This window comes from Schistocerca serialis, chromosome 2, assembly GCF_023864345.2.
Source record: "Schistocerca serialis cubense isolate TAMUIC-IGC-003099 chromosome 2, iqSchSeri2.2, whole genome shotgun sequence".
Taxonomy (NCBI): domain Eukaryota; kingdom Metazoa; phylum Arthropoda; class Insecta; order Orthoptera; family Acrididae; genus Schistocerca; species Schistocerca serialis.
Window position 1 is genome coordinate 806,195,973 of NC_064639.1, and position 25,630 is coordinate 806,221,602.

The window sequence follows — 25,630 nt, forward strand, 5'->3', positions numbered from 1 at the left end:
AGACAAAATGGCGACAGGAGCCGAGAAAGCGTATGTCGTGCTTGAAATGCACTCACATCAGTCAGTCATATCAGTGCAACGACACTTCAGGACGAAGTTCAACAAAGCTCCACCAACTGCTAACTCCATTCGGCGATGGTATGCGCAGTTTAAAGCTTCTGGATGCCTCTGTAAGGGAAATCAACGGGCAACGGGTCGGCCTGCAGTGAGCGAAGAAACGGTTGAACGCGTGCGGGCAAGTTTCACGCGTAGCCCGCGGAAGTCGACGAATAAAGCAAACAGGGAGCTAAATGTACCACAGCCGACGGTTTGGAAAATCTTACGGAAAAGGCTAAAGCAGAAGCCTTACCGTTTACAATTGCTACAAGCCCTGTAACCCGATGATAAAGTCAAACGCTTTGAATTTTCGGCGCGGTTGCAACAGCTCATGGAAGAGGATGCGTTCGGTGCGAAACTTGTTTTCAGTGATGAAGCAACATTTTTTCTTAATGGTGAAGTGAACAAACACAATGTGCGAATCTGGGCGGTAGAGAATCCTCACGCATTCGTGCAGCAAATTCGCAATTCACCAAAAGTTAACGTGTTTTGTGCAATCTCACGGTTTAAAGTTTACAGCCCCTTTTTCTTCTGCGAAAAAAACGTTACAGGGCACGTGTATCTGGACATGCTGGAAAATTGGCTCATGCCACAACTGGAGACCGACAGCGCTGACTTCGTCTTTCAACAGGATGGTGCTGCACCGCACTTCCATCATGATGTTCGGCATTTCTTAAACAGGAAATTGGAAAACCGATGGATCGGTCGTGGCGGAGATCATGATCAGCAATTCATGTCATGGCCTCCACGCTCTCCCAACTTAACCCCATACGATTTCTTTCTGTGGGGTTATGTGAAAGATTCAGTGTTTAAACCTCCTCTACCAAGAAACGTGCCAGAACTGTCAGCTCGCATCAACGATGCTTTCGAACTCATTGATGGGAACATGCTGCGCCGAGTGTGGGAGGAACTTAATTATCGGCTTGATGTCTGCCGAATCACTAAAGGGGCACATATCGAACATTTGTGAATGCCTAAAAGAACTTCTTGAGTTTTTGTATGTGTGTGCAAAGCATTGTGAAAATATCTCAAATAATAAAGTTATTGTAGAGCTGTGAAATCGCTTCAATCATTTGTAATAACCCTGTAAGTCTAATCATGGTTTTACTATTCAAGCAAATAAATCTTTTCTTTACAAACCAGATTTATTCAGCCAGAAATATAAAAACTGAAATTAAATTCATAATACTCTTATCTCTTCTATCTCTAGGTGGTTTACCACCATTTCTTGGATCCCTACCAAAATGAATTGTAATACAATCATTAATAGAAAACAACATAACAACTATTATAACTATTATAGTCGTATTAACTACAATAACACTTTATTATTACATACCTATTAGATTCTGAGCCTTAAATATGTCATATACAGAAAATTCATGATCTATAAAGATACAGTTTCAAAAATCAATAATTATTCTTCCTATGACCGTAATAATTTCAACAATAGGATTGATTTCAACATCAAACTTAAACTCATTATACTAAGTTAATTAAACTAATAACCTTCAAACTTACAACTAAAAGAATAATCTTTTAGGCCATAGTAAAACTTTACACCTCTAGAATTGCAATCTAGAATCATAATTGAATATATGACAAAAATACGGCAAGAGAGAAAATATCTCATAAGTAGATTTACTGTCTACCACCTAAAATTCAGCCATCTTACCGCAAAAATGATTATTCTCAACAAACCATAAGGACATTGGTACTTTATAGTTTCTATTTGGAGCCTGAGCAGGAATAGTAGGAACATCGATAAGAATATTTATTCGTGCTGAACTTGGTCAATCAGGATCTCTAATTGGAGATGACCAGATTTATAATGTTATTATTGCAGCCCACGCATTTGTAATACCTATTATAATCGGTGGACAGGTGAAAATGTGTGCCCCGACCGCGACTCGAACCTGGGATCTCTAGCTTCATGGCAGACGCTCAATCCATCTGAGCCACCGAGGGCACAGAGGATAGAGCGAGTGCAGGGACTGTCTCGCGCACGCCTCCCGTGAGACCCACATTCTCACCTTCTGTGTCCACACACTACATTCTTAGTGTCCCACCCCAACTCATCATTACTCGTGGAAGACATTCTTACCAAGTCCCGTAAGAGCGGAGAATATGCGTGTATCTGCACAGAAGAAGAAGGTCATGGCCAGTATTGCCAGAACTATATACTCATATGGATATGGTGTCCGTTCTTTCGGACATGTCCGACAGGTCAGACACCATATCCACGTAAGTATGTTATGCAACAGATTACGAGATCATAGACTGCTGTACGGCATGAGCCCTCAGCGGTGGGCATTCAGGTCAACTGAAGACATAGTTAATGCAGTCAGTTCCACAAGAAAGTGTACGCCATAATTTTAAATGTAACATCCCACTGACATCTCCGGTAATGTTCTCGAATCTGTACTCAATGCGATTTTGCACAGTGTGTAGATGAACAGCGTGAGAGTTAAATGTTTTGTTCTGTCAGTTGCACTTTAAAATCAGTGCAAAATACCTAAAGCGTCACGAGACACTGTTCTTTGTAAATGATCTTTTTGGGCGTGGTCTCCTTTTTCAAAAGCCTCCTGTACCAAGCGTGAAAGTTTGCTTCAACGGACTGTCATGCACCCATTAAAAGTGAATGTTTGGGGATGTTTACCTAAACTGAGTTTTGGCTATTTGCCCTCATTTACAGCCAATTTAAACGCTGAAAAAATGTACAATATTTATCAAAAATGAATTCCGAGATCCATTATGCAGATATTTGGTTCAAACGGTGGGTGCTTCAATAGGATAATGATCAGAAACATCGCAGCCGTCAAGACAATGGGGTGTCCACGATGGACTGGCCTGCAATGTTTCCGAATATCGCCAAAATTAGGGCCATTGCAAATTTTGGTGATATACATCTCAGTAAATTAGCTTACCACGTGTATTTTCATTCTCTGATTTCGTATGGCATCATATTCTGGGGTAACTCATCATTGAGTAAAAGAGTGTTCATTGCACAAAAGCGTGCAATCAGATTAATTGCTGGAGCTCATCCAAGATCATCCTGCAGACACTTATTTAAAGAGCTAGGGATCTTCACTGTAGCCTCACAATATATATATTCACTTATGAACTATCCGAATGAGTTCAAAAGTAATAGCAGTGTGCATGGCTACAACACTAGGAGAAAGGATAATCTCCACTATTCAAAGTTAAATCTAACTTTGGCTCAGAAGGGGGTAAATTGTGCTGCCACAAAAGTTTTTGGTCACTTACCTAATAGCATCAAAGGTCTGACAGATATCCATATAGCATTTAAAAGGAAATTAAAAGAATTTCTGAATGGCAACTCCTTCTACTCATTAGGTGAATTTTTGGATATAGTACGTGGGTAATTTCCCCCGCCCGCACAAAAAAAACTTAGTGTCATGTAATATTTTTTGTAATGTAGTATCTTATATAGACACCTTTTATTAACCTAACACGTTCCACATCATTACGAAGTGTCGTATTCATGATCTATGGAACAAGTACTAATCTAATCTAATCTATCGAAGCTCTGGCGATGATGATCGATATTGCTGTCGCTTTCGATAACCTATAGTGGCCGTCTTTCTTTGGTCGTCTTAGGAAGTTGGGGTTTCCAGAAGCGCTTTAGAAGTGCCTGAGAGATTATTGCCACGGGCGATATTCTTTTTTAATATGCCCAGGAAAGAAAATAACGAAGACAATAACAAAAGGCTGTACGCAGGGATCAGCGTGTTGATCAGAGTTTTCGAATGCTGCATTGGAGTCCATACTACAGATGTTACAGATGGCGCCGACATAAGCAGACTGGTAGCATCTGCAGATGACGTGCTGTACGTTGTTAAGTTGTGACTCCAAAAGACATCAACCTGATGGCTGCTTCACAAAACAACGAACTTACTACCGAAATGAAACACAGCAAGAAACCTTAAAACAAAATTTAAGAATAGAACGATTAGGAGAAGCTCATTCACGAAATAGTTAGGAGTATTTCTGGATGTCGTGCCTTTGCACATCATATACGGGAAGCAGGCAGGAAAGGCACGAACGTGATGAATCAATTATAATCACTGCAAATATTTAATTTCGGCTTCCTTGAAAACAATCAGAGCATACCACCAGTCTCTATTAGCATCAATCGCAGGATATGGTGCGAGCTTTTGGGCTCATAGATTGAGATAGTGTAGCCCCCTTTATTAGTGAGAAGAGTTCAATGAGGTATGCTATTAAGATTGACGGGCGCCTAATGCGTTACCCCGAATTCTAATTCTAGGAACATACCCATGGAAATTAGGAAAAAGGGAGACTTTGGCTGTTAAAAGAAAGGCAATCAAATGTGTGTACGAAAGATGCTTTGAACTGAGGCCGATACGAAAGGGTTGATGAAAGATCGCCTATTAAAACCGTAGCAAAAATTAAAGGGCCACTTCAAGCACAGGTAGGAGACCATACTAATTTCTCCCTAACATCAAGGAAAGACTAAAAATGAGATTTCTTAGCCTGCCGAGTGGATCGATAAATTACCTGACTGACCATGGCCCGCACGCTACGTATTTATAGAAAGCCAAAAGACAGATATAGCTGCGCTTGCGGCAGTATGGGTACACCAGAACACTGCGCGTTCTACGAAGATGTGGCACGTAATGGGTGTCAGGCATTAAGGATGTTGGATCCCAAAGCAGCACTAAGGAGCGAGTTGAGCTGGCGCATCTCCCACGATTTTGCAGCTGCAGCATCCAGAAAGGCATTCAACTACACGTCCACTTGTTGCGATCCCGGCAAGATCACATACTCTGCAGACGAGGAGACGACAGCTGGGGTCGGCGACCAACGAATTTAATAGTTTCTCAAGAATGTACACTGCGTTGGTGTAAGTGGTCATGGAAGTGTGGATTTCAAGACGTAACAGTGATTAGTGGAATCGCTCGTTATAGTGGAAACGTTGCTGTCGTGCTGACCGACGCTCAAGGAATCCAGGAAACAATGAGTGTAGGCCGGAATAGTTTGAGAGCGGATCCAGTTGAGGAAAGAACCATCTACAGGTTGAATTAACAAACACAGCACAGATTCTCTAGTACTTGTAGTAGTATTAGTAGATGGGTCATCTACATCTACATGGATACTCTGCAAATCACATTTAAGTGCCTGGCAGAGGGTTCATAGAACCACCTTCACAATTCTCTATTATTCCTCTCTGGTATAGTGCGCGAAAAGAATGAACACCTATATCTTTCTATACGAGCTCTGATTTCCCTTATTTTATCTTGGTTACCGTTCCTCCCTATGCAGGTCGGTGTCAACATAATATTTTCGCATTCGGAGGAGGAAGTTGGTGATTGGAATTTCGTGAGAAGCTTCCGTCACAAGGAAAAAGGCCTTTCTTTTAATGATGTGCATCCCAAATCCTGTATCATTTCTGTGTCACTCTCTCACATATTTCGCGGTAATTCAAAACGTGCTGCCTTTCTTTGAACTTTTTCGATGTGCTCCGTTGGTCCTGTCTGATAAGGATCCCACACTGCGGAGCAGTATTCTAAAAGAGGACGGACAAGCGTAGTATAGGCAGTCTCCTTAGTAGGTCTGTTACATTTTCTAAGTGTCCTGCCAATCAAACGCAGTCTTTGGTTAGCCTTCCCCACATTTTCTATGTGTTCCTTCCAATTGAAGTTGTTCGTAATTGTAATACCTAGGTATTTAGTTGAACTTATAGCTTTTAGATTAGATTGATTTATCGTGTAACCGAAGTTTAACGAGTTCCTTTTAGCACTCATGTGGATGACCTCACACTTTCCGTTATTTACACTTCAAGAAGACAGGTGGTGACAGATGTGAATATTACCGAACTCTCAGTTTAATAACCTTTGTTACAAAATACTGACAGGAGCTGTTTACAGAAAAACTGAAAGACCGGTAGCAATCGACCTTAGGGAAGATCTTTGTATGTCCACTAGATATGGAAGAATGCATTAATCAACACTAACCCTACGATGTATCCTAGAAGCTAAGTTGGTGAGAGTCAATCATCCGTTTACACCAGTTGTAGATTTAGACAAAACTTTTGACCCTGTTGATCGGAGTACACTCTGTATTATTATGAAGGTATCAGGATAAAAAGAAAAAAAGCGAGAGATTATGAGCAAGTTGTATGTAAGCCAGAATGCAGATATTATAGTAAAAGGGCATGAAAGGGAAGCAGCAGTTGAGAAGGAATCAGACAGTTACGTAGACCATCCCCGACGTTATTAAATGTGTGCAATGAGCGAGCAGTAAAGGTAACCAAGCTGAAATTTAGAAACGGAAGAAATAAAAACTACAAGGTTTGCCAATGACACTGTAATTCTGTCAGAAACGGCAAGGGACTTGAAAGATCAGTTTAATGGACTAGATATTGTTTAAAAAAAGATAATTAGATGAACATTAACAAAAGTAAAATATGGGTAATGGAAGTTAGTCTAATAAATTTGGCGATTCTGAGGGAATTAATCCAGAAATGAGACACTAACAGCAGTAGAATAGTAGATCAGTTACAAAATAACTGACGATAGCTGAAGCAGAAGAGACATAGAAAATAGGGGTCTATGGAAAGCAGAAATTTGTTAACGTACAATATAAATTCAAGTGTTAGGAAGTCTTTCTTGAAGGTATTCATTTTGAGTGTATTATTGTATGGAAGTGAAATGATGATAAGCAGTGCAGTAAATAAGAAAACACAATTATTTGAAATTCGATTTTAAGAATGCTGAAGATTAAACTGGTAGATCGAATAACTAATGAATTTTGTACTGAATCTAACTGAGAAGAAATGATACTCATGGTATGTTTTGACAAAGTGTAGGGTGAAGAGAATGTGGAAAGAGACCAAGATTTGACTGCAGTAAATAGATTCAAATGGATGTAGGTTGCAGTAACTACCGACAGATGCAGAGACTAATGTACAATAGAATAGTGTGAACTTCTGAATCAAACTTGTCTTCGCACTGAAGGCTACAACAGCAACAGTAAGAACAACACTTTATAATATCTCTTATAATAGGAGTAAGTTAGTGACTCTCTTTTACAGTATTTATGACCCTTATCGTGAAACTAAAGGATTTTAAACAATCGGTCTATTATTTTCGTTTCCAAAACACGTTATTTTGTGCAGGAGAATAGGTCTTGTAAGGTGGCATGGTCTCCTGATCTTCATTTCTTACATATTCCGTCCTCACAATCGTATTCTGCACACCAAGACGCTTCATTTGAACCCAAACTCGATGAGGTAGAGTCAGTTTTGTATGAATTCATGTAAGCGATATGCAAATCTAATAAGTAAATCGCAAGTGCGCACCAAGGTTGAAAAAGTCGAGGCTGGGGTACACAAGATGACGGCCACAGGAATTTTCGTTCTAGGGTGGCGGCCGGCCTGCTGGGAGGCCCGTCCCTTCAGAGGGGTGGGTCGGTGCACACCTACGTTGGCCGGAACGACCACCCAGAGAGAGTACAGCTTTTACCAGAGTGAAAGGATAACAACCCCTGTGTTCGACTTAAAAGCAAATTCTGGTACATTGTGTGGGAGCTCCCAGATGACGCATTTTTTGATGGAATGACTGCGTAGTTACGGAGTTCTCACATGAGGACAGTATATATCTAAAGGGGATGTTACATCTTTTTGCATTGGTCGACTTAAACGAAATGTCATTCTCCCATTTAAAAGAGCAACGCTGATTGGCAGAATGTTTCTGACACAAAGAGCCGGAGGAGTGAGGGAAGACAGAAAAAGCGGCTATTCCATTGTCGCTCTTTGAGCAGGAACACATAACGAGAGTGAGTGCATTCGTACGTGTATGCAAAAGAGCGAGGAACAAAGTCTGTCCTCAGTACTTCACTGGGACAGCACCTCTGTCATTAGTGAATCAGAGTGATTATATTGAGTCACTCGCGATTAAGTGTTGTTCACTGTGTTGGCCGCCACACTTATTGTGTGGTGTGAACACGGACAGAGTACTAGTTAAATGCCGGCGAGTGAATATTGAGTGGCATCACAGTAGACTGGTTATCTGACCGGTGTACCATGCCAACAGTTAGCCTAGGGGCAGATAGGAGTTCTTGACTTGATCAAGGCATAGGGAGAGTTTGATTAGCGAAGGTCATTCCAGATAGAAAGAGATAGTTGGGTTATTTGTCAGCAGCGAGCGACACAGGTAGCAGTCATCACAGCTCACGGTATTGTCCACTACAGTGTATGCAAGCCCTATCTGTGCTCCATAACAGTACACTCCATTACATTTCTCATGTGACAGCCTTGACCGTACCTAGAAAGTTTATTCAAGTTGTGGAGGTGCAGCTCTCAGCCATTCTGCAAAGTAAGTAACATTCTTAAAGAGATGGGAGAAAAGAACCTTTCCATACTTTGTAAATTAATAGCATTCCTATCCATAAGAGGCAATCTACTGTTCCAAAAAGAACCTGGAAATTTATTAATTTATACAAAAAAGTTTCACTTGATTTCTAAGAATTTTTTTGCAATAAATAATATTTTTCGTTCATTTAATGTTTTTCTTACACTAACTAGCAATACTCCAGTACCCAAGTAATCCACTACTTACGTAAGAATATACAATATTTTTGTGTCTTTTCCTTACAGTGGACGACTCCAGAAGATATTTGTTGTTGAATGTTTTTCAAGCAGTTCTTGTTGGTACATTAGGAGCATCTTTCTGACTTCTGTAATAGTGTGAGGTGGAAATTATTTCTTGACGGAGCCAAAGAATACTTGTTGGGTCAATCCATTGCGCAACTTGGCAAAATAAAACCCACATGCTCACAGTCTATAGATTAGAAGGCAGTAACTGAAAACAGATTTACTTAGGAGTTGTAATTATTTGTAACTAGGTAAAATAATGTCGCCAGTCCAATTCGGACATTTAAATTTGAAATAAGAGTTAACAATTGTTAGGCGTCGGAGATTTATTAGATGAAATGGAACCTTCTAGGATTGAGAGCAGTTTCGCCAAAGCAGTCACTAACAACAGCTTGTGTATGGCTCTCCATCACAAAACTTGGTTTACTGAACCGTTTAACTCTGAAAGTATATCTCTCTGACAGTATGTTATCAAGAAATCAGTTTACGTAACGTCTATAACATGGGGGCCCTCTCAATAGGAAAACACATTATAACATTGATTTGGAATAGTCTTAAAGCAGAAATGCTTTCAACCTTTGTATCAACTGTGCATTCAAGAATGATTTCAAAACATAATGAAACAGTATGTTAGTTATTTTCTTCAATTAATAAATTTACAGTTCCTATTATGCAATCTAAGAAAGACAATCTTTTACTCATATTTAAATCACTTCTGTTATTATTATTAACATAATCAAATAGTCCTTTTGTGATTAGATTCGACATTATGGACACTTAGATAACTTCAGGGATAAGTAAAGAAGGGTCCTAGTACTAGTCACACGACTAAGGTCAATAACAGTCTCGTATCATACCAATATAAAAATTTGACAAATCTATTAGATCATATTAAAGAATATACTGATTCATGCTTTTTTACATGTCTAAACAAACAGTAGGTTACGTGTAGGGAGTGGTTATCACTGAAAGAACCGTTATCGGTTATATGGATTTTTTCCACGTCATTTTAACCCGAAAGTTATAACTGCTCAAATTAACCAGTTTCTGAAATAACCGGTTTTCGGTTTTTTATTCCCATTAATTCCTCTGATAAACGTAGGAATGGAACAAAGGTTGAAAAATTTTGACCGACTCTGTTTCAGGACACATAGATGTCAAAATATTAAATTAAATAGGCATATACACACATCAAAAAAAGTTTTGCATCACCCTGGTTCCCAAAACTCCTGAAGATAGACGTTGACTGTGGATATTGTATCACAGACATAGTCCCTTTGACTGCTCAGAGATGTCACTAAACGCAACCAAAGATATAAAGAACCATGTATGAGCAGCGCCTATTAGACAGAGGGGGTCCGAAAGCCGATCAGTTCCAGTCATTTTACCAGGAAGGAGGTACACGGCTCGTTTTGTCTGTAGTGCAACCATGCCTAGACGGTCAACACCGCGGTTTGGTCGCGTCCGCATTGTTACTTTGTACCAGGAAGGGTTCTCAACAAGGGAAGTGTCCAGGCATCTCGGAGTATATCATGGCGATGTTGTTCGGACATGGAGGAGATACAGAGGGACAGGAACTGTTGATGACATGCCTTGCTAAGGCCGCCCATGGGCTACTACTGCTGTGGATGATCGCTACCTACGGATTATGGCTCGGAGGAACCCTGACAGCAAATCCACCGTGTTGAATAATGCTTTTCATGCAGCCACAGGACGTTGTGCTACGACTCAAACTGTGCGCAATAGGCTGCATGATGCGCAACTTCACTCCCGACGTCCATGACGAGGTCCACCTTTGCAACCACGACACCATGCAGCATGGTACAAATGGGTCCAACGCCACGCCGAATGGGCGCTCAGGATTGGTATCACGTTCTCTTCACCGATGAGTGACGCATATGCCTTGAACCAGACAACAGTGGGAGACGTGTTTGGAGGCAACCCGGTTAGGATTAACGTCTTAGACACAGTGTCCAGCGAGTGCAGCACGGTAGAGGTTCACTGTTGTTTTGGGGTGGCTTTATGTGGGGCCAACATACGCCGCTGGTGGTCGTGGAAGGTGCCGTAACGGCTGTACAGTACGTGAATGTCATCCTCCGACCGATAGTGCAATCATATCGGCAGCATATTGGCGAGGCATTCCTCTTCATGGACGACAATTCGCGCCTCCCATCGCGCACATCTTGTGAATGACTTCCTTCAGGACAACGACATCGCTTGACTAGAGTGACCAGCATGTTCTCCAGACATGAACCCTATCGAACATGCCTGGGATAGATTGAAAAGGGCTGTTTTGGGACGACGTGACCCACCAACCACTCTGAGGGATGAACGCCGAATCTTCGTTGAGGAGTGGGACATAGTGGACCAACAGTGCCTTGATGAACTTGTGGATAGTATGCCACGACGAATACAAGCATGCATCAATGCAAGAGGACGTGCTACTGGGTATTAGAAGTACTGGTGTGTACAGCAATCTGGACCACCACCTCTGAAGGTCTCGCTGTATGGTCGTACAACATGCAATGTGTGGTTTTCATGAGCAATAAAAAGGGTGCAAATGATGTTTATGTTGATCTCTATTCCAGTTTTCTGTACAGGATCCGGAACTCTCAGAACCGAGGTGATGCAAAACTTTTTGATGTGTGTAAAAGAAAATTTAGTCCGTCCACAGTTCGTTGCTTTTCTTGAAAGCTGATAAGTGGTTGAATACTACAAAAAATCAACAGTATTCTCCTATTGATTCTAATTTATGAAACTCTGTTAAAAATAACGTTAAAGTCAGGGTTCGTACACTGCCTGGGCGCTACGAACAGTTAGTGCTAAATGGTGAAAACTGAATTAGAAGAATATTTTTCGTATTAATTTATCCGTTTTCAAGGGCTACCCGCAGATGAAGGCATATTTTCTAGACACAGGCGGCAGATTGGCTACTTACTGTTTTTTTTTTGTATAATAAATTGTGAAGTTTTTAATTTACTACTGTTAACATAATTTCCTTTCTCTTTTATTATTTCATAGAAATCGTAGTCAGACTTGAAATCTTTTAAAGTAAATGGAGAACTGTGATTCAATACCACGTCACTCCATAAAAATATTTCCATACAGGGGTTGATGTCATTGTCTAGTACAATGGATGTCTGGTGACGACAGCGAGAAACTACCGTATAGAGCAGTGGGGGTAAGTCTCACACTCTGAACGCACACGCGTACCTCAAGCCGTCTCAGACGGCAACCTGGATGTTATTGTCTCAGCAATGCAGTGCCAATTCTTGTGTCACCAGTTTGTTGCTCGTCTCTGTTGGCATTATTATTAAAACGGCACTGATCGCTCTACACATTTTCCAAAATAACGCAATATTTCAAACAAAAGCTAGTTTTATGAATAAAAATTATCTAATTTTTTAAATATGGTTTAATTAAAAATGAAAAAATGTTAGTACTGCTATTATCGTTAACTGATATTTCTGTTTTTTACTTGGTTGTTAGCAAAAAATAAAAAAAACACCTATTATAACCGACATCAATGAAGTACCAAAATACCGGTTATTCGGAATTAAAATACAGGTATCAGTTTTAATCGCTCAGTTTTCCTATGCCTAATTACGTGGAGGCGACGATGCGTTGAGCTGCAGCGGTGATTGCATCAATTAGTAATGGGAAAGCGTCGGTTATTACACAAACTGCTGTAATACAGATATACAGCATCTCCACTTTCAAAGGACATAGAGCGTTGTATAAACATTCCATGCTTGAATAAGTTGGTAATGCGTCAATCCGTAACTCATTTACAGTGAACCTGCAGAAATTTGGCCTCGCTTCCACTCCATGGTGTTGACAATGCAAAGACTAACGACTGTTTGGTAGCCATCCCTCTGTTAGCGCGCTCACTACTAGCCGTTAGACCTTTTACTCTGGCTCGCTAACCACCTCATGTACACAGACCGATTTCTCTCCAGCTCATCCTTCCCTGATGATATATTTTTACCAATCAATTCCTACGCATTAATCAGTAATATAATTAACAATTTATCATATAGAAAGTACACATAGAAAGATTTATCATCACTACAAATAGTGAAAAAATATACACATTTATGCACAGACTGTAATACTATAGCAGCAGTTATATTAATGACGTAGTGTGTTTATGTCGCAACTTGGCATCACCGAAATAAATACAAGGCGCATCTCAATCGTTCGTTCGGTGCATGGTGTCCAAACCGGAGAAAACAGACACAGGAACAAAATAATAATAAAAATGGCTCTGGGCACTATGGGACTTAACATCTATAGTCATCAGTCCCCTAGAACTTAGAACTACTTAAACCTAACTAACCTAAGGACATCACACAACAAAATAATACGTCCACAATTAATATTTCAGTCTGCATCAGAGAATACGCTATTACCAAACTTCCTGGCATGTCGAAACCGTGCACCGAGCGAGGTGGGGCAGTGTTACCACACTGGACTCGCATTCGGGAGGACGACAGTTCAAACCCGCTTCCGGCCATCCTGATTTAGGTTTTCCGTTATTTCCCTAAATCGCTTTAGGCAAATGCCGAGATGATCCCTTTGGTCCCCTCCCCCAAGTCAACCAACTGAAGCTTTGCACAGGACGGGGACTTGAATCCGGAACCATGACTTCACGGGCAATGCTCTTCCTGACTGAGCTACCCAGGCCCAACTCACGAATTGTCCTCAGGGCTCCACTTCTGTCAGTATCTCTCTAGCCTCTCCTACTTTCTGCTCAGCATGAAAAAATGGAATTTCTTTTGCACTTTTAATGGTGACGCCTTTAGGTTTTAATTTCACAGGCAGCTATTTTAACTGTTTTATAAGCTGCGTCTCTCCTTTAGACACTCAGTTCTTTCGATATCTTCACGTTTTCTCTGCATCCATGTCGCATTAACTTCCCCGCACGTCTTACTGATGTTCTACATGACTTGTGTTTCTGTGTGTCTTTATTTTACTGATTTTTAAATTTCTTTCCTTCGTCGATCAGTTGAAGCATTTCTTCTGCTACCCACGGTTTTCCGCCATTAAATTCGTGATACCTATAATTGTATCTCCAACTTCTGTGATTGTCCATTTTACGGATTTCAGTTACTCTTCAGTTTAACTGAACTGTGGTATACAGTATCGCTTTATCGACAGTCTAAAGAGCTTCAAATGCACTTCGTCATTCCTCATTACTCCAGTACTCTGATTTTCGAATCTATGTCTGACCATTATGTAAACCAGACTGAATCCGCCCGTATCTCTATGCCTTTCCTAAGGGTACCTACTCATGTGTACCCATGTAAAGTAATTGCCATTTCCTTAATCTCCTTGTCTTGTTATTCTCAAAATGTACGCTGAAGTTTGTTTCAGAACTTAAGTAGCTTTTTTCCTCTTTCATTTCTACTGCCGAACACGTATTCTCCAGCAATTCTGTCTCATATCTCTTCTCCTATTATATCGTCCAAACCCCCTACGATTATTAGATTTACATCTCCCTCTATATATTCAGTTAACGTTCAAGGTCCTTATACACTCTATCCTATAAACTCCTGCTTATGACGTCGGCATGTATACCTAGACTAGTGTTACTGATGTTAGTTTGTTCTCGATACTGACAAGAATAACACAATCACTCAACTGTTCAAATCAACTCACGCTATGCCCTAACTTCCTATTTATAACTGATCTTACTCCTATTATACAAATTCGTGTCTTCTTTATTTCTTTACATTTTACTTCATAGTTCCTTAGTACGTCTATACTGATGCTCTGCATTTCCCTTTTCAGATTTTATAGCTTTCTTACCATATTGAGACGTCTGGAATTCTATCTCGTAGAACGTTACTCTTTCGTAGTTTATTCAGTGTGTGTCTCGTGGTTGTCCTTTCCTCGGAGGCAGCGCTCCAAATATATGAATTTAGGACCATCCCGGAAACTTTTGCCAATGGAAAGGTCATCACGACACTTTCTTTTGAGTTACAGGCCACATTTCCTTGAATACGCATAATCTGTCTTTAATGCAGTGGTTACCATTGCCTTTTACATCCTCATGCTGAATATCATTGCTGACTGTTCCGCATTCATCAGCTGTTTACGCATCTCAAGGGCAAGAGAGTGCCCTACATTTCTAGTCCCTCCTCGGCTCTCTTTACAAGGCCGCTGCCGCATTGAGGGTTACTTCTTACACGGGAAGTCTTCGGTCGCCTTTACCGAAGATTTTTATTACAATCTAAACATTTTCTGGAAATGAAACCGGGGACTAAGCAGCAGTCGAAAAGTTACAGTTATCTCTAAGCTCAGGTCAAATCAATAATCAGCTCAAGTCCTAGAAATTCCATTTTAGCGTGATAATTCTATGTATTTCAGACAGTTTCAACTATGTAACGCACGTTGGTTGGCTTTATTGTTGTCGTAAATACTGAGAAGACAAAAAAAGAATAAAAGTTACCAAAGAATGTAATATCATCCCCATTAAGCATAGATTTCATTTTAGACCAATTCTCTCAAAGCAATGAGTGGTATTTAAATTTATCAGTAACGTAAGTGATATAGTGTCAGTTATGCATTTTCACCATTATCTTCCTTCACTTCTTCTCTAACCAACAAAAAGTGAAACTTCATATAAATTTATTTATAGTAAAAGTCGGTGCGCCATAACTTCCAGAAACATAAAAGAAATGGAATGACACTATAAATTTATATTGGAATGAAATCAGGTGATTACATTTTAAAGTTTCGGTTGTCGACGTCTGAATATTCCTCAAGAGGTAGATAAGTAATAAAGGTGTTCACGGAGGAGAGAGGAACAACTGCACAAGTATGCTCTACTATAGAGGGCCAACAGAAAGATTCCAATACCAGTACCATCTCTGCAATGAAGCCGAAAAGAAACAGAATGCAAGACAGAGAGAATGCTTTTCTTTCCACAGACGTCTTTCGGCAGCTGTTGGAAAGAGAAGAGCGAAGGCAGTTGCAAGATACCACAGGCAGCTGTTACCCGACGGCTATTGGACATAGCGAATACTGCCGGTTGCACTAGGCCACTAAGGATCGCAGTTCTCAGTCCGTGCCTAGAACGGAACTGCGCAGTTTTCTTTTTCTGGTGCAGGTTCCTCGGATTACGACCAACAATGCAGCTGTAGTGGTTCCTTCTCCGGAAAAGGAATACAAGGAGCGTCACCAAAAACGGGACATCTTGCTACTGTAAAGACATAAACGCGATACTCAAGGCATTGAAGCAGGAGAGTCTTTGCATAGCAGTACGTGTGTAATGTACAACACAGCCGACCGCTGTGGCCGAGCAGTTCTAGACGCTTCAGTCCGGAACAGCACTGCTGCTACGGTCGCAGGTTCGAATCCTGCCGCGAGCATAGATGTGTGTGATGTCTTTATGTTAGTTAGGTTTAAATGGTTCTAAGTCTAGGGGACTGATGACCTCAGATGTTAAGTCCCATAGTGCGTAGAGCCATATGAACCATTTGAATGCACAACAGACAAAGAGAGAGAAATGCAAGTAACAGGAATCTGTCGCCAACGATGATAAAGTTAGTAGACTGTCTTGCAATTAAACGGAAACGTCGAAAAAATTGAAGTAGAGTGAAAGCAAAAGATCAGAATATTTATTTTTTTATGGGACCCGTAGATATGGTACATGTTAAGTAAGTCAGTGATAATACTATTTGTCAGGCGTACGGTAACACACAGGTGCAATACGCTGAACATTTTTGTCCGAGCCACTTTGACCCAGAATCAAACGGACACTGCATCCAAACTCTCAGTTTCAGCCAGGACGTTTGACATTATTTTAGTGGATGCACAGCAAGTGCCATGACAATGAATTCCCTTCGTCAACAGACGTGAAGCGGATACAATGTGCTTCATGGACAATAAGGTGATTCCCGCTTGTGGTGGTCAGATGTGGTTGACCGGATCCTTGACGACGAGTATGGCTGCCCTCACTTTCCCTTACAGTCCACAGTCGCGTCACTGTTACATCCGAATGCCCCACGAATCTAGATAATGCACAGCTCGACCAACTGGCCAAATGGAGACAGACAATGAGGCCACTTTCAAGATCTGTAGGTGCTTATAGCTCTGTTTCAGACGGTTACGAGGCATTTGCGTGTCCTTCATAGAAATCACTCAGCATCTGACGGTGTTCACGACCGTTATAAATACTACCAGTCCTGATAACAACACCAAACACGAACAACACCAATGCATTCCGGTGGCCATGTACGTGCCACAAAGAATTACATTTCTAATGAAACTTCCTGGCAGATTAAAACTGTGTGCCCGACCGAGACTCGAACTCGGGACCTTTGCCTTTCGCGGGCAAGTGCTCTACCATCTGAGCTACCGAAGCACGACTCACGCCCGGTACTCACAGCTTTACTTCTGCCAGTATCTCGTCTCCTACCTTCCAAACTTTACAGAAGTTCTCCTGCGAACCTTGCAGAACTAGCACTCCTGAAAGAAAGGATACAGCGGAGACATGGCTTAGCCACAGCCTGCACTTGCCCGCGAAAGGCAAAGGTCCCGAGTTCGAGTCTCGGTCGGGCACACAGTTTTAATCTGCCAGGAAGTTTCATATCAGCGCGCACTCCGCTGCAGAGTGAAAATCTCATTCTGGAAACATTTCTAATGGTTTACATATACGCCGATGGTGTGTAGGTGTACGAAGTTACATTCATATCCGACCATGTGTTCTGGGTGCTACACTTTTTTATCGGGCAGTGTATATGATATGAATCACATGTGCCTACCCCAACACTGATCTTCACTGTGAGTTGTGCCACATCTTGACGCCTATTCTGCCTTATGCAGCGCACTAAGAGCTGAAATTCATTTTCTAGGATGATGGATGTGTTTTACTTGCTCCTTGCGCAATTTAGATAGGTACGAGCATGCGAAGAGCGTAGCCAGGCCCAGGATTTGTGATGGTGAGGGACGGGGAGGTGGCGGTAACTTGGGTAGGTTTCGCGGTGAACGGCGAAATAGTTTTGAGATTTCAGGAAAAATGATTCTGACTACATTTGCTACCTGTACTAGTCAGTATGCAATACACGTGCCGCCTTTCTTCAGACTGATACCCAACTGACACACCGATCTGTGTGGAAGGGCACGATTAGATTTCGGTTTGTGAAAATTATTATTTTTTTTTCTTGGGGGGGGGGGGGGGGGAGGTGTAAGCTATCCCGTTGCCCACCACCCGAGTATGCGTGCGTCACGTACCACTCCGATTTCACAAAAGTAATTACTAGTTTCTCGGTCACTGTAATTAGTTTTTGTCACTCTCATTTTAAGTAGGTGCTTGAACAACTGTTTGGAAATGGATTAAGTGAAACGTACTTTTTACGAAATGAACTTTTTATCGCCTATTGTGGATATTAATACGTGGTGTGGCTGTCCTTCATCTTAATGACACCTTGAATTCTACTGGAGATATTTTCAGTGATGTGTCTGTCTGTTGTAAGGGATCCAAGCTTCCTTACTCAAAGATAAGCGTATTTTACTGGTACAGGTCGAGGATAAAGGAAGAACCGATAGTCAAATGCCGAGTGCGTCCACCGAATGCTATTGTTGTAAATCAGTGACTCGCAGGTGAGCCAGTAAAGATATGTCGGCTGTAATGGTGCAGCGGGAGGAATCATATTGTAGCGGCTGAGAGCGTGTCCCTGTCGCCCTGGGTTGACATCCAACAAACCGAATTATACTGGCTAGTGACAAGTGTTTACCAAGAAATGATTATAAATATGGAATGCCAATATTAAGCGTTCACGTCTACCGCGCCGACCAATGGATTGCAGTGAAAGGATAGCATGTGCAGATTTTCGCAACGTGTGACGATGTTTCAGCGTATTTGAACTGTGTTGAGCTTAAACATGGGTAGAAATGTACAATGGTGGAAGTGAGTGCCTCCAATTGCGTTTAAAGTGAATATATAACCTTTTACCTTACAAACGTTTCGCGACTTAATAAAAAATCTCTGTCCTTGGATTAAAGCGTAACTGAGCAGCGACAAACGATTGAAACCGCTCGCGAAGCGGTCAAACGGATTTGCAGTTATCCATTCGGATAAAATCATTAACAGTAAAGTTTAGGCTGTTAAATTTTTAACCGGCCGATGTGGCCGAGCGGTTCTAGGCGCTACAGTCTAGAACCGCGCGACCGCTACGGTCGCAGGTTCGAATCCTGCCTTGGGCATGGATGTGTGTGATGTCCTTAGGTTAGTTAGGTTTAAGTAGTTCTAAGTTCTATGGGACTGATGACCTTAGAAGTTAAGTTCCATAGTGCCCAGAGACATTTGTTACATTTTTAGAACACTAATAACACTATTAATTTAATTGTGGGTTGTTTCACTTTGGAGGAATGGCATCCCATTCTTCCTCAAACGCCGATTCGAGAGAAGGTAGTGGTGCTTGGATGCTGGGATGAGGAGCGAAGCTGACCTTCTAACTCATACAAAAGGTTTCCATTGGAAAGGCCAGTGCATTTCAGGAATGTTATTGTTCACGAGGTATTGTCTCATAGATGCTGTCTTATGACAACGTGTACTGTCATGCCGTAAAAACGGAACCTTTACAGGATCACTTCTGTTATCCGTTTCTTAAGATCCCTTTCCTCAGGAACGAGTTTATGTATCAGCTTCAGATTTATATCACACACGATGGTCTACGGTACCATGGCGGTGTAAAAAAGTTAAGATCCTAAGTTATGGAATCAAGAGATATGGCCATTTATACAACATATTTCGATAGTCGCAAAAAGACTCATCGAACCGAATAGGAAACCGTATTACAATTCTTATAATACATTATAAAATCAGCTACAATTTCTGCACATACACCATCACCTTTAAACTATACAAAAACAGAATGGTTCAAATGGCTCTGAGCACTATGGGACTTAACTTCTGAGGTCATCAGTCCCCTATAACTTAGAACTACTTAAACCTAACTAACCTAAGGACATCACACACATCCATGCCCGAGGCAGTATTCGAACCTGCGACCGTAGCAGTCGCGCGGTTCCAGACTGTAGCGCCTAGAACCGCTTGGCCACTACGACCGGCTCAAAAATAGACTTGGTCTCATTAGCCTTACGGACATTGTGAGTGCCTACATCTCAAGACATACTGGAACTGAAGTAAGATGTTCCGATGTTCCTATTAAAAACTTCTGACATCTGGAATGTGCGATAAGCAATGAAGTCCCACTCGTTGAACGATTAAAGGGCAAGCTTATCCTTAACATTATCATAATGTACAATTACGGCTGTTATCCACCCACAACCAATATCATTCTCATGACGTATATTCAAAACTCCTCCAACAAAAACAGAAGGCTGCTTTTGCAACGGCGTTGAACGACTTACCAGAGATGACGCGTTAGTAGAATCATGAAATTTGTCAAGTAGCAACGTTTCACAGTAAAGAAGAGAAAAAAATCCGAAAATGGTTGATTTGTAATTCTATTACATAAAAGATATATTTTTGTCGTTTCTTATCCGATTGTCTGTTCGTCTGATACCACCCATTTTTCCCAGGAACCGGTAGACAGACGTGTATCGCACCAGTGTCGATATCGACAACAGGCTAAAATCGTCGAGATTCTCGACTTGCAGGGTGGATGAACTATCTGTACACATAAGTAAAAAGTTTGTGTGTAATCCACGGTGGACGAGTCGTACTCGCACTTTACTGGATTTTGTACATCCACCCTCCTCATGCTCGATGATCTCTCTGCACTAGTACGTGAGATTTACCTAGCCTTGTTTTAGCTGTAGCTATTCCTTTGGGTTTCCACTTCACCATCGCATAACGAGCAGTAGAACTGGGCAATTTTAGAAGGTCTGAAATGTCTGTGATGACGTCCAGGTAGGTCACTGAGCGCTTCTGAACGACCAGTTTTACCGCTACTGCGTCTCTTCGGACAACACAATACACTTTGCTTACTTTTATACTGATGGAACCGCCTCTGGTGTCATCCAGCGGTCAATTCCACATTACAGAGAAGTGTCCGGACACTTTTGAACATATAGTGTACGAGGAGCGTTCAATACTTAATGAAACACCTTTTTCTCGGGCGATTTCGGTTGAAAAATTGCATAATTAGTTGTTGGACATAGGGGAAAATTCCTCCTCCTCCACCTCCTATAGTTTCATGAAATTACGGTACGTGGCGGTGCGATACGTGGCCTTCAAAGTGGCGTCTGTAACGGAGATGCATTCCAGGATGAGAGCTGTCTTCGAGTTTCGTTGGCGGAAAACCGGAGAATGGCAGACGTTCAGAGGCGCATGCCGAATGCCTACAGAGACCTGGCAGTGAACAAAAGCAGGCGAGTAGTTGGGAATGGCATTTGTCATCATCGCAACAAGGTCATGCAAACTATTCCGATCACCTGCCTGCTGGCTGGTCACTCCCAGCTGTGACTCCTGCAATTTTGGAACGTGCGGACACTCTCATCTGATCTTCGTTGATCCATTATGGATCGTGGGAGGACGGCTGGCATGAACTACTTGATGCAATAATTTACCAACAGCCGTATGTACTGTAGAAATTTATTTTATTTTATGAACTTCTATGTGCTACCAGTTTCAGCATTACATTGATGCCATCTTCAGGCCCCATTCGTCATAGACGCAAAATCGCTATACATCGAAGGAGCCATATAATCGTCCTGCAACAGTTCTTGGTGGCCAGGGGACACAGATTGAGTCTGTGTCGCCAGGCCACCAAGAACTGTTGCATAACGATTTGATTCACGGATCCAGTTATAAGGCTCCTTCCGTGCGTAGCGATTTTGCGACTATGACGAGTGGGGCCTGAAGATGGCATCAATGTAATGCCGAAACTGGTAGCACATAGAAGTTCATAAAATAAAATAAATTTCTACAGTACATACGGCTGTTGGTAAATTATTGTATCAAAAAAGACTCTCATCCGAGATGATCGACGGCTTACAGCCAAAAACCTCGCTGCTCAACTGGACGTCTCCATTGGTATTGCTGGCACACTCCCACCACTTGAAGTATCAATCCCGCCTAACAGAAGATTGAAACGGGCAACGAAGGACCACCTGTGCCTAATTGGTTGTTTTACGACACTGATTGTGACACGTTTTTGCTAAACATCGTCACAGGCAATGAAACATGGGTTCATCATTTCTAACCGGAAACAAAACGGCAGTATGTGGAGCTGCGTCACCCCACCTCTCCTCCAAAGAAAGCCGCAACCTTCTGGGACTCTGAAAGAGTAATTTTGTTATGAGAAAGCAAGGCCTCGCAGAAGTCTGCTCACCCGAGAGGAGCTCACAAATCTTCATTAGTCTGTTATTCCTCATCCACCCTACAGCCTAGATCTCATGCCTCTTGCTTCCATCTGATTGGCACAATGGCGGATGCACTCTGCAGAAAGCCGTACGTGGATGATAGAGTGGTTACTGATCCAGCAAGACGTTGATTCATAAGTCGACCAGAGGATGACACGCGTAAAGCTGAAATACTAAACACCTTTTTCAAAAGCTGTTTCACAGAGGAAGACAGCACTGCAGTTCCTTCTCTAAATCCTCGTACAAACGAAAAAATGGCTCACATCGAAATAAGTGTCCAAGGAATAGAAAAGGAACTGAAATCACTCAACTAAGGAAAGTCCACTGGACCTGACGGGATACCAATTCGATTCTACACAGAGTACGCGAAAGAACTTGCCCCCTTCTAACAACCGTGTACCGCAAGTCTCTAGAGGAACGGAAGGTTCCAAATGATTGGAAAAGAGGACGGGTAGTTCTAGTTTTCAAGAAGGGTCGTCGAGCACATGCGCAAAACTATAGGCCTATATGTCTGACATCGATCTGTTGTAGAATTTTTTGCTCGCGTATCATGTCATTTCTGGAAACTCAGAAGCTACTCTGTAGGAATCAACATGTATTCTGGAAACAGCGATCGTGTGAGACCCAACTCGCTTAATTTGTTCATGAGACCTAGAAAATATTAGATACGGGCTCCCAGGTAGATGCCATTTTACTTGACTTCCGGAAGGCGTTCGATACAGTTCCGCACTGTCGACTGATAAGCAAAGTAAGAGCCTACGGAATATCAGACCAGCTGTGTAGCTGGATTGAAGAGTTTTTAGCAAACAGAACACAGCATGTTGTTCTCAATGGAGAGACGTCTACAGACGTTAAAGTAACCTCTGGCATGCCACAGGGGAGTGTTATGGGACCATTGCTTTTCACAATATATACAAATGACCTAGTAGATAGTGTCGGAAGTTCCATGCGGCTTTTTGCAGATGATGCTGTAGTATACAGAGAAGTTGCAGCATTAGAAAATTGCAGCGAAATGCAGGAAGATCTGCAGTGGATAGGCACTTGGTGCAGGGAGTGGCAACTGACTCTTAACATAGACAAATGTAATGTACGGAACGGAGAATCCTTAGCAAATGTAGTCCATCAACAAAGGAAATGGCTTACAAAACACTCGTTCGACCTATACTTGAGTATTGCTCATCAGTGAGGGATCCGTAGCAGGTCGGGTTGACAGAGGAGATAGAGAAGATCCAAAGAAGAGCGGCGCGTTTCGTCGCAGGGTTATTTGGTAAGCGTGATAGTGTTACGGAGATGTTTAGCCAAGTGGCAGACTCTGCAAGAAAGGCACTCTGCATCGCGGTGTAGCTTGCTGTCCAGGTTTCGAGATAGTGCGTTTCTGGATGAGGTATCGAATATATTGCTTCCCTCTACTTATACCTGCCGAGGAGATCACCAATGTAAAATCAGAGAGATTCGAGCGCGCACGGAGGCTTTCCGGCAGTCATTCTTCCCGCGAACGATACGCGACTGGAACAGGAAAGAGAGGTAATGACAGTGGCACGTTAAGTGCCCTTCGCCACACAACGTTGAGTGGCATGCGGAGTATAAATGTAGATGTAGAGTGGTACCGTGCTGACATACAGGCCCTCTCAGTAAGATGACAAAAGGACGTCACATTGAGGCGAGATAGTGCTGATAAATAGGGTTCTGTAGCCAAAAAAATGTGACGAATAATATGGTATATTGGAATACTCAATAAAACCAACTTGCTTCCAGGCAAAAATGTGTTGTATTACTTATTGAGCACCCCTCGTATTTTATGTAGCACAAGAATGGTACTTCAGTTTTAGGCCCCTGTGGAGACAGGGGGCTGCGTACCTGTAGCGAGACGAGCACGGCTGAGATGAGCTGGTAGGCGCGCTCGCCCGGCTCGTGCGGCGCCGGCCGGAACGGCAGCAGCACGTGCTGCAGGCCGAACAGCGGCACCAGGATGGCGGCGGCGCGCACCGCCTTGCGCATCCCCACTGGGGTCGGGTTGGCCGAGTGCGTGTGCAGCTTGGTGAGCAGCACGCGCACCACGTTCACCAGGAAGACGGCGCTCGCCACCAGCGACAGGCACACCGGCACCGTCAGCACCCACTGCGCCGTGCTGTCGTGCATCCAGCACCTGGCCACACAACACCGCAGTGAGCGGCGGGCGCGACGCATTGCCCTCAGCAGCTTGTGTGCTGACACCTTCGGCATCCTCTGCACGACACTCCCAGGCATCTAGCACCTTCGTACACCGACCATATGCTGTCAATACACACGCACACGCTCACACACACACACACACACACACACACACACACACACACACACACACACAGACAAGCACGCGCATGCGTCAGTGAGAATGCGGCAGTCACTTCTCTTAGCTTCAAGTGAAACAGTATGGTAAATACAGGGTGTTTAAAAAGTGATGGTCAATAATTCACACATGAAAAGTACGTGCCAATAGTAGCTAAAATGCTCCTATAAATATGGGTCCATAAATCAACCGTTGACGAGATACAACACATTTTCTGTTGCGGTTCATCAGTCTCTATGAACATATGGTATCTCTAAACGTTAAAGTAGGTGCTCGAAATGTTGTCCATGCGTCTGAATGCAACATTGAACTCGTCTCTGAAGTGAGTTGCGAATTCTCTCATGCAGCCCTGGGGAATTCTGTAAATGCTTGAAGGCTGCTTCAATCGGCAAACGTAATTCCTCAAGAGAGTTGACCTCGTTAGCGTAGACCACACTTATGACATGACCTGACACACAGAAATCTATGGGATTTAAATCCGGAGACCTTGTAGGCCATGGCACAGGCCCTCCTCTACCTATCCTATGTTGACCATACGTCCGAGGTAGAAGCCAGCGCACTCGTAAAGGAAAATGTGTTGCAGCAACGTCATGCCTGAACCACATGTTCAGACGTTGGTTCAGTGGGACATCATCATGAACATTTAGAAGTACAGTCTGCAGACACCGCATGTACTGCTATCCGGTTAGTCTCTGTGGTAGGAAGTGTGGCCAATTATGTAGTTTCCGAGCACTCCTGCCCAGACGTTCAACGAATAACGCTGCTGATGTCGTGGTATGTTTGTTGCATTAGGGCTGACTTCGGCCTAAATGTGACAGTTATGGAAGTTAAAAATACTGTCACGGGTAAATCCAGTCTCACCCGTTAACAGAATACTGCTTCCAAACAGGAGATTCAGAGTACACTCTTGTTGCAACCATCGGCAGAAATTCCCTCTAGGAGGAAAACCTGAACTATTGAGGGCTTGCACTCGCTGCAGATGATGTGGGTAGAGTACTTGCCGACGTAAAATCCGCCACACATTGCTATGACTCAGGACACGCTCTTGGGTAGCAATGCTGGCTGTTGTGGCCGAGTGGTTCTAGGCGCTTCAGTCCGGAACCGCGATGCTGCTACGGTCGCAGGTTCGAATCCTGTCTCTGGCATGGATGTGTATGATGTCCTTAGGTTAGTTAGGTATATGTAGTTTTAAGTCTAGGGGACTAATGACCTCAGATGTAAAGTCTCAT

General features: G+C 42.6%; 1 protein-coding gene across 1 annotated transcript in view; it reads right to left on the minus strand.

Moving 5' to 3' along the window:
- LOC126456437 (calcitonin gene-related peptide type 1 receptor-like) overlaps positions 1-25,630 on the minus strand; it is a 63,876-nt gene that overhangs the window by 921 nt on the left and 37,325 nt on the right. Inside the window, exon 3 of the mRNA XM_050092187.1 lies at positions 23,930-24,218. Within this exon, the coding sequence (XP_049948144.1) occupies positions 23,930-24,218 (289 nt within the window). The remainder of the gene's footprint in view (positions 1-23,929; positions 24,219-25,630) is intronic.